Here is a 10133-nt window from a genome sequence, read left to right on the forward strand (position 1 = left end):
CATCCGCCGCTCGCTTATTGGTGCTCGGGAAGAACCGTTTTCCGTAGGGCACGCCCCCAGGCAGGCCGCGTTGTCATGGTTTCCCGGAGCGACTTCCGCTCGGAGGCGGTTGGCGTGTCGTCACTTCCGCAGTGATGGCGGCTGTGTGGGGCAGGGGGCTGCTTGCTCCGCTCAGTGGGCGGCCGCGGGCTCGGCTCCGGTCTGTCGCCGCCGCCGCCGCCGCCGCGCCGCTCTACGACGTGGTGGTGTCGGGCGGGGGTATGGTCGGGAGCGCCATGGCCGCCGTGCTGGGTAAGGCTGTGACCTTCTCGCCCGCTCCGGGCGGCGTCGCAGGTGCCGTCGGCCCGGCCCGTTGCCGTCCCCGCGGGGGCTGCAGTCACGGCCCCACAGCCGGCGGCGGTCGCTCCCTCTTGCCCCTGCTGCGGTGGTGTGAGGTCTCGGAGGCCTTTGGGCCTCCCGCACGGTGTTTTGTGAGTGCAACGAGTCGCGGGTTTTGTGCCCCGCTGCCCTCGCTGTCCGTCTCACCGGTTGCACAAAAACTTAAAACTGGGGGTTTTCCTAAAAGCTTCGTGTTTCAGTGTGTGGAGCATTGCGTACTCTCATAAGTCGACCTTAATTATTAATCTCTGTTGGTGACAGTGTGAGATAACTATGTGGTTACCGGTTTGGATCTTAACGTTCAAGGTCCTGTTGTGGAATTTCCTTATTCCCGCATCCTCTCATGACGGCACTCTAAGGCTGACTTAAAGCTGTTTGGATACCTGTTTGCTATGATGAGCCTCATCCTGTTTATATATATTTTTTTAATGTAGCCGTTACTTTAAATTCAGTAGACTACTTGTAGTATTTCTGTCAAACATGGTCACCCTTGCATCACTGATGGATAATGTCAGCCATAGCTGAAAATGCTTTTCTGATCCTAAGTTTCATTCTCTAAACCTGTGTTGTAAACACTGGAATACCAAGTTAAAATGGGTTTGTGCTTGGTTTGCATCACTGGAGATCCTGAGAGTACTGGCTGCTGCTTTATTTGCAACGTTGATTCAGAAGGGTGTAATAGTGACAGAAGCCTAAAGAAGAGAGTGCAAAGAAGAGCAAAAGAGCAAAGGTCCCAAGCAATAAGTGCTTTGCGAGTATAAGGGTTTACCTTGCAAACTCATCATTGTTCTGCTTGTATTGTTAAAGAAGACCACAGTGGAATTGAGACCGCGTAAGGATCCCCTCCAGCGGCGATACCTAAGGCTAACATGCAGGTTTGGGACCTTTCAAGAGATGAGGTTGTGTTCTACATAATCTAGAAAATATGTTCAAGATACTGCTGTTATTAGGACTGCTGTGGTAGTGAACTCTGGATGTTACAAGGACACCGTTTCTGGTCTCGGTACCTTCTGCAGCCATAGCCGTCAGATGCAACAAGCATGGCTAATTCAGCTATAGTGTGATTTACTCTTTACTTGAGTCATCTTTTCAATTTTTTTCAGTTCTCTTTAACTGAAAGTTAAAGTCTGAAGTGCCTGTGCTATTCCATTGTCAGAATATAAGGATAAAGAAAACGTAAATGTAGTTGCTAAGTATCATAGAAGTTTTATTTTGATCTCTTACTAATTACTGAATTTATGTTTAAGCTCTGAAAAATGTGTTCTGTGCTTGGAGTAAACATTGCAGATTTCACTTGTTAATACTTCAATGATGAACTTTCATAACAAAATATGCACAAATTTGTACAAAAATGTAAACTTTGTACAAAAAGAAAACATTTAATCCTTGCTTTAACTCCAAAAGGGTTGTCAGTCTCAGTAACAGGATTGTAGTCAAAAGGCTTTAAAACACAAGAGTTTATCTGCCTAGTCAAAACCTATATTGTAAATGTGTTTCTTTATTAAGTTTTGCATCTACTCTATCTTATTACAAAAATGCGTAGGCGTTACTGATACAGAAATAAGAAATGAGGGTTTTGGCAGGAGCGTTGTAACAAAGCATATATTTGCTTATTTTAGGGCATGATATCCACTTCCACGACAAGAAGATTGCTTTGCTGGAGGCTGGTCCTGGGAAAGAATATGATCACATGCCAGACAGTTACAGTAACAGGGTCAGTTCCATCTCCCCAGGATCAGCAACCCTCCTAAGCAGTAAATATAATTTCTGTCGTTTGCATTTTTAACAGTATATTTGAGCTGTTTTTTTTTTGTTTAAACAAAACCCCTTTGAGCATGTGCTGCCTTCAGTTCCCTAAACTCAATGGAATTAATTGCCTTTGTGTCTTAGTATTCTACATACTGAATTCTGGTGATTAAATCAGGCCCCTCTTAATAACAGGGGCCTGTGTTCTGGTATCTTGGTCTGATTTATTATGTAAATATTGGTGACATTAGGCTAGTGAAAGGTTGTAAGGTGCTCTCTCTAGCATCTGGAATGTTCTCTTCACAAAAGCAGCACGTAGTTAGTGCTCTGCAGTCTGGTAACTCACTTCTCCTGATTAATTTTCATTTTAAAGACAGATTTGAGCCTTGATTCCTTATGGAAAAAGACATGTTCTAAACAATGATGGCCGTGCGTTTCTGTGTCTGTTTTGTTACTCAGTGATAGGACAGTGAGAGTTGACTGTTAAGTCACAGCATTCATGGAAAGCTCTTGTTTCTTTTCTATTGGCTTGTGTTAACAGTAAAATAATGTGATGCTGGAGCTGTGAAAGTATTGAGGCAGACCTGGCCCTGTCTAGGGATGGTGCAAGCAGAGTCTGGGCACTGAGAGTCAGGGAGGGAGGAGGAGAGTCTGCAGTGAGCTTCAGTTTTGTTTGGGTCTCAATGTCACACGTGAACCTGCATCTCCATGCGATTGTGTCCTTTTTCTCTTTTAGGTTTTGGTGCCTGGGATCATGTCTGCAGCCTGAGACTCAAACCATTCCGGCGAATGCAGGTGCCTTACTTAGGGCTGCAAATATACTATGTGTCTGTCTACTTTGGATTCTCAGAAGTACTTACATTAATGATCCAAAGGTTTCTTCTTTGGCAAAGGGCAGGTCATGCTTATGATGACTCCTGTTACTTTTTTTGGGGTAGCAGCCTACTCAGAAATACCTGTCCTCAGAATCTTGATGTTACAGGATGAAAGGTTGATTCTTAATGGAAGCTGTAGATATTGAGGCATGGGTGCTAGTCAGGAAATAAAGGTGAAGGTGTGTATTGGTTTTGGCTGGGATAGAGTCAGTTTTCTTCATAGTAGCTAGTATGGGGCTATGTTTTGGATTTGTGCTGAAAACAGTGTTGATAATACAGGGATGTTCTAGCTATTGCTGAGCAGTGCTTACACAGAGTCAAGGCCTTTTCTGCTTCTCACACCACCCCACCAGTGAGCAGGCTGGGGGTGCACAAGAAGCTGGGAGGGGACACAGCTGGGACAGCTGACCCCAACTGACCAAAGGGATATGCCACACCATATGACATCATGCTCAGCATATAAAGTTGGGGAAGAAGAAGGAAGGCGGGACGTTCAGAGTGATGGCGTTTGTCTTCCCAAGTAACGGTTATGTGTGATGGAGCCCTGCTTTCCTGGAGATGGCTGAACACCTGCCTGCCCATGGGAAGGAGTGAACGAATTCCTTGTTTTGCTTTGCTTGTGTGCGCGGCTTTTGCTTGACCTATTAAACCATCTTTATCTCAACCCATGATTTTTCTCACTCTTACTCTTCTGATTCTCTCCCCCATCCTCCTGGGGGGGGGAGTGAGTGAGCGGCTGTGTGGTGCTGAGCTGCCTGCCGGGGTTAACCCACAACAAAGTGATAGGGTAGCTTTATATGTTAATTATGTAACAGGAAAGTAGGGATAAAAAACTTTCTTTGCAATTAGTTTTTGAGATGAAGGTAGATCATTGTATGAAAGGAATTGTGTGATATACTTTAGTAGCTGGGAATGGACAGTAATCCAGGACGTTTCCTCTAGTTCTGTGTTTCTAGATTGCCACGTCCTTTTGCTGTTAAGATGGATACATTCGTAGTCCCTGAAAGGAACAGCACTTATTTATTATGCAGCTTCATGTAATGTTTTTTTTCTTTGTAGGTGTGGGATGCTTGTTCAGAAGCCATGATCGTTTTTGAGAAAGATGACTTAGATGACATGGGTTACATAGTGGAGAATGATGTCATTATGTCTGCTCTCACAAAACAGTTAAATGCAGTAGCAGGTAGTGGACAACTTCTTTAATATTTTATTTCCTGCAGAGAGCTTTCAGTTACTTGCCTTCTGTTGTGTGCGCTAAGTTATAAGAGGGAGAAAGATAATTCATCTAACAGGTAACTCTGAGACATAGGCAGCTTCTTGAATTGGGGGGTGGGGGGAGAAATCTGTCTTCCAAAGGCTACACAGCAAGAAAACAGTTGCATATGTAGTTCTCCAGAACGTAGTCTCTCCAAAAATAGACTTAATGAAAAGATCTGTAGCTTTCTATCCAGAGCAGGCCTTGCAGTGACATAGGGTTGACCAGTTCTGTTCTTTAAGGGTGCCTTGAGAATTGTAGGGTCAGCTCTTAGGGCGCCATTAAGACATGCGTGGCCTTTGCTGTTGTAGTGATGTTTCCTTTTTTCATGTCTGGATCATGCTGTGACCATAGTACTTTGTGTTCCTATCAGACCGGGTGGAGGTTTTCTACAGGAGCAGAGCAGTCGGGTATACCTGGCCCCTTCCCTCTCACAGCTGTGACACAAGCCCTTGGGTCCAAATTGAGTTATCTGATGGACGCAGACTTCAGACCAAACTGCTGGTAACTAAACTTTTTATTTCTGTTGATCAGGCGTCATCTCTTGCCCAAGTCCTTTCCACTGGATTTGGTTCTGATTCGGTGTGTGCCGCTCCACCCACGTGGAGGGCTTGAGTAAGGTGAGTGGCTAACTCTGTCAGAGATGCTATGGGACACGGTGCATAGGCTTTTCTGTACCTGATGCAAGTAGGCTGTGCTGAATTGGACAAGAGCAGAAGGGGCCACCTCTTCTGGTTTTTGGGGAATCTTCCTCACCCCCCCCCTCCCCCAATAAACAAAAAATGTGTACTTGCAGGCTGAGGTTTGTAGACTGGAATATTGGCTTTCTTGGGAACTGCTGAAGAGGTTGCTTTGTATCTCTTTGTTTTGCAGATTGGTGCAGATGGTCATAACTCCGTAGTCCGGAAGGAAGCCGAAATCAAGAACATTGAGCATCGGTATGACCAGTCAGCTGTGGTGGCAACTCTTCATTTGTCTGAGGTGAAATTCTGCAAATTGATTCTTCCATAAGCAGCAGAACAGCTTAAGCAGGTGATCCAGGTCACTAGTTCTTAACTATCCACTTGCTTCTTTCCACCGTAGGCCACAGACAATAATGTAGCATGGCAGAGGTTCCTTCCCACAGGGCCAATTGCGCTTCTTCCGGTAAGATGACTTGTGGTCTCTGTATTTTTATTTTTTATTAGTTTTTAGTCTGTTCTTTTCTAGTTAACTTTCTGGCTGTGCCTTTCTGTGTTGGTTCTGTCTCTTAAGTATTTTTCCATCTGCCCTTTACTTTTCAATTACTGCATTTGTTTTCCCCTCCTGTCCTCTCACTTTATCCTTGGTATTTCCCACTGGTAGCAAGTTGGGCTGGGAGAGTAATGTGCAGAGGGACTGGTGTGGGGCAGGACAGTGGGGAAATCTTTGCATTGATCGTTTAGTCTTGCTTCTTTTTCTTGATACTTACCCTTGACATTCTCTTAAACTAGCTGTCTGACACTGCCAGCTCTCTGGTCTGGTCTACATCTCATGAACATGCATCAGAACTTCTTGCTATGGATGAGGAAAGTTTTGTGGATAGCATCAACTCTGCCTTTGTGAGTATCAGCCTTGTGGCAGATGAGGCTGACTTGGTTGTAATCATGAGAAATACAGCGGAATCCTACAGCTTAAAGGAGAGTAATGGGGGAGGTGGATTCTCAAGTTTCTTCCTCAGGTGAGGATGATATTAAAAAGGCACTTAGCTGAGAAAGGATGATATCTTGGGACTGAATTAGGTTAGTTCTGAAAGTCACAGAAGAAGTTGAACTAAATTTCCAAAAGTGGGAAGGGTAGGCTCATCCTAGTCGGAAACTTGTATGTCCTAAAACAATGAAGGTAGCTTCTTATGCTGTATAATTTTGTCCGAGTGGTTAAAATTCAGTATTTGGAGCTCATTCAGATTTTTTTTCAACTGGATTCTTCTATATGTCTCATTTGGGTTAACACCTAAAGATTCGGGTTTTTTTTTCAGTGGAGCAATGTAAACCACTCTGACTTCATTGATACTGCTGGGGCCATGTTTCGATCTGCTATTTCACTCCTGAAACCCTCAGGGACTGCAGTCCGTCAGCTGCCCCCAAGTGTTGCTAAAGTAGATCCAGAGAGCCGAGCTATGTTCCCTCTTGGAATGGGGCATGCGACACAGTACGTCCAGCACCGCGTGGCTCTTATCGGGTAAGGTCCCCAGCGGTAGCCCTTGTGTGAGTGGGCGGCGTGTGGTTAGAAATAGCGACTCCCAGTCAACAAGTTAGATGGTTGGAAATAATTTATAGTTTCAGTTTGACTTTATCCAGGCCCAGTTTGTACCGTGTGCTCTTGTGCCCTTAAAGTCCTTTTGTATGAGTAGCTTTCTGTCCATTGTGTGTGCTTTCTATGTAAATTGCGAGGCAATTATTTCCTGGTTTGTGTAGTCCAGCGAAACAATCCAGTATCTCATGCTGGACCTGTACTTCCCCAAACATTGTAGCAGCCATTTTGTGTACCAGTTTGAGTTTTAAACTCTCCTTTCTTGAACATGAATGACAAAACTTACAAATTATTCTGGATGGGATGTCATAGGCTTTTGTACGGTGGCCTATAGAAATAGGAAAATATCTCATCTTTTACATTCTAAGGTTGCATGTACTTCTTGCTCCGCCACAGCTGCAATACACTGGTAGCTTATAGTAATTCTTGGATGCCGTATTACACTTCAGGTACTTCTCATCTGTCCAACTTGTGAGCCACTCTGTGCTTGGGAGCACTCTGTGCTTTATAGCTTGTTAAAGTGCATGATCCTAAATTTCACACCCAAACTTCATTTCATTTCTCTATCTTGAAGACTCCCTTATCAATATGCCTGGCTTTGTCCTTTACAGACAAGTCTGCTCATAAAAGAACCTGATTTTGTTTCTGTTCAATGATATCCCACTTCTCTCCCATTCATGATGTCCGTCTACTTTGTGCTTGTGAAATGTGCCAGTGATGTACCTCCTGTTGTGCCAAGGTCACTTACAAAAACATTAAGGCCTTTTCCACACATGATCTGAGAGGACTTTGGCTAGTTACCTCTTCATAATTTTTCCTTTCAGAACTGCTTTTTGTTACCTCCCCTTTGTCTTGCTTCTTACAACTGGAGAGGCAGTCAGGTAGTTCAGCATAGCATGCAAGGAGGTTCTGGATAAAGCGTATATGGCGCTGTAAGGTGGTGTTCATTGCAAAGAGGTGAGGAGTGCTATACTGATCCCTTCTGGGGTTTGTCAGCCATTATGGCTTTCTTCAAGAAGGGGTATAAAGTTCTGCCTTCTCTTGTTCCAGGGATGCAGCGCACAGAGTCCACCCACTTGCAGGACAAGGTGTAAACTTGGGCTTTGGTGATATTGCTTGTTTAGCCCATCACCTCAGTGCAGCAGCCTTCAGTGGGAGCGATCTGGGTAAGGATCCAAGACAATGAAGTGGCAGTAAGATGATTAGTCTTACAGGCCTTTGCTGCTAACATCAGGACAAGCATTATCTCTGTTTGCAGGTTAAGCGTGCTGCTATGTGTGTTTGAAAGGCACAGGTGCCTTTGAAGCAAAACTGTTCTGATGTCCATTGGCTGTGGAGCAGTTAAAAGATTTTTTGGATGCAGTTTCCATCCCACAAATCTCAAAGCTGCTTTAAAAAAAAAAAGTTCTGCAGGATGGTAGTTAAAGAGGGGGTGAGATGAAGATCACTAGCTGTTGGAAGGAGGCCTTTATTAAGATGGGCCATTTCTCTGTTCTTTCTCTGTGTTTTCAGTTGTCAGTGGAGACCGCTATATAGATAAGATGCACAGTTCTTTTGTGGCAAGTAAATTTTAATATGACCATTCAATTATCTCTTCCAGGCTCCTTAAAACATCTCTTAAAGTTTGAGACAGAACGTCAGAGGCACAATGTCTCCTTGATAGCTGCTATTGATATGCTAAAGAGGCTTTACTCCACGAGGCTGGCTCCCTTGGTGCTGCTGAGGACATGGGGATTGCAAGCAACAAATGCCCTGCCTCCTGTCAAAGTAAGAATCTCACTTTAGTGAGGGCTGTAGGAAGAGTCCAGAAATATTTGTGAAACATACACAAGCTGTGAAGATTTTTTTCTTTTTAAAAGAAACATTTTTGGTTGGAAAATGCTACTTGTTCAAACTGAGGTTTTGTGTCCTGAATGAGCCTGAGGAGTTCCTAAATAACTGGTGGCTCGGTACTAACGGTTTCTCCTGCAGCATAAAGGAAGATGAGGATCTAAGTGTCTATACTCTGTATCAGTAGTTAGAGGTTAGAAGTCATTAGAAGTCTTTGGCTTTACTTTGTTACGGAATTAAAATGTGGAACCTTGAACTGCATTCCAGAAATGTACTATGAAAAACCATCCCTATGAAGACACAGCTTCACTAAGCACAAGACATCAGGTGACTTGACTTGACAGATGTGGCGTGCAGCTCATACGAGCTATCTGTTTCTGTGCTGTTTTGCCATGTGAAATTGTCCTCATGGCAGAAGTGCAAGTCTCTATAATGGAAATTACCTGAGGAAGGCAGTGGTGAGGAGGTTGTCTTAAACGCAGACCCTCTGTTTGCAGCCTACCTGCCTAAATTCTGCACCGTTTGACCTAGTTACTGGATTTTCATGAGGTTCCTTAAGCCACCTGCTCTCAAAGCTTCCAAGCACCCTCAAATTAAATTCCTCATTTCTGGATTTGAGTGTTTTATTCCACAAATCAAGTCACCTTCTTCCTATTAAACACAGTAGCCTGTTTCCTTTGTGTTATGGTTGCAGTTAAGACGCTACCTGAGTTGAAGAGCAGTAAATTCCTAAGGCATAGTAGCTGCCACTGGCAAGGTGTCTTTATTAGTTGCACTAAAAAGAGGACTGTGTTGCTGCTTCAGTGCTCAAATTTTTTTTTCTGCTTCTCTGTTTAAAGCAGAAAACCAAATGAAGACCTCTTTTTCTGAGCATAGAACCTGTTGGTAACACCTCTGTTTGTGCTACTCCGGAGGGAAAGGAACGCTGCAACTTCTTTAATTTTCTAGCATACAGGGATAGGTGCTCTGCGCTTGGCTAAAAAGGCTGACAAAGACCTGTTGTCCATATATATATAAAAGGGAAGGAGACTATAGCTGCTTTCTAGAATGTATGCTTATTACCAGTTTATGAATTACTTACCTTTTTCTTCCCCTCTTTTAGGAGCAAATCATGGCTTTTGCCAGCAAGTGATCTGTTGTCAGTTTGGAACAGCAGCTTGCCAGTGAATGCATTGCCCTTATAAGGACTGTGACTGACTTGAATCTTTGAATTGTGATATTTTAATTTAACAATAAAACTGAGGCATTGAGCTGTGTAATACAGCATCCAGTGGTTTATGCAAAAGTTCTGTCTCATCTGCTCTCCTCAAGAGGATTTAGGGTCTCTTCCTCTCGTACCATGATGTCTTCAGCCACAGAACTATCTGTACAATGTGCTTTTAATTTGCACCTTTTGAATTGAAGACTGAGGTGGAAACAGCCGTCTTCTGGCAAATGCGGTGCTGAATTTTGCCAGCTACAACTTTTGCTGCTTAATTACTTTCAGTTTTCTCTGATGTGATTTGTAGAGCTGTAGTGTCACTCCAGGGTTCTTAGCACTTCCTGGACTCAGAAAGGATGGGTAGTTTTCAGTAGAGGAGAGCCAACTCATGATGGCAGATATGTTTTAAAGCTCTAATCTGTCTCTCTTTCTTTCACCCTTCTCCCTGCCCTTCTCTTGGTGCTTTATTTAATAATGGTGTTTCTTGTGGAACTGGCTAGTCTTAAGGGCTCCATGAAAAAGAGATGCAAGACAACAATAATGTCTAGGAAAGAAAACTGCACCACAACATCTTGAA

At 43.8% G+C, this 10133-nt stretch overlaps 1 protein-coding gene across 1 annotated transcript; it reads left to right on the forward strand.

The window, feature by feature from the left end:
• Positions 1-134: 134 nt before the first annotated feature.
• On the forward strand, positions 135-9614 carry COQ6 (coenzyme Q6, monooxygenase). The gene is made up of 12 exons (XM_076345082.1): positions 135-291; positions 1998-2132; positions 2861-2919; positions 4059-4182; positions 4628-4758; positions 5128-5235; positions 5338-5400; positions 5727-5834; positions 6251-6453; positions 7576-7691; positions 8126-8292; positions 9458-9614. Exons 1-12 carry the CDS (start codon positions 135-137, stop codon positions 9485-9487), a joined length of 1401 nt encoding a protein of 466 aa, XP_076201197.1. The 3' UTR covers positions 9488-9614.
• Positions 9615-10133: the final 519 nt, after the last annotated feature.

The sequence above is a fragment of the Aptenodytes patagonicus genome, chromosome 7 (genome assembly GCF_965638725.1).
Source record: "Aptenodytes patagonicus chromosome 7, bAptPat1.pri.cur, whole genome shotgun sequence".
Taxonomy (NCBI): Eukaryota; Metazoa; Chordata; class Aves; order Sphenisciformes; family Spheniscidae; genus Aptenodytes; species Aptenodytes patagonicus.

What these genes read in the sequence shown, in the direction of transcription:
- COQ6 (XM_076345082.1), top strand. Translation starts at nt 135, where the DNA reads ATGGCGGCTGTGTGGGGCAGGGGGCTGCTTGCTCCGCTCAGTGGGCGG. An exon ending in ATAGCATCAACTCTGCCTTT is followed by an intron (nt 5,835 to 6,250) that starts GTGAGTATCAGC and finishes TTTTTTTTTCAG; the next exon opens with TGGAGCAATGTAAACCACTC. An exon ending in ATGCCCTGCCTCCTGTCAAA is followed by an intron (nt 8,293 to 9,457) that starts GTAAGAATCTCA and finishes CCCCTCTTTTAG; the next exon opens with GAGCAAATCATGGCTTTTGC.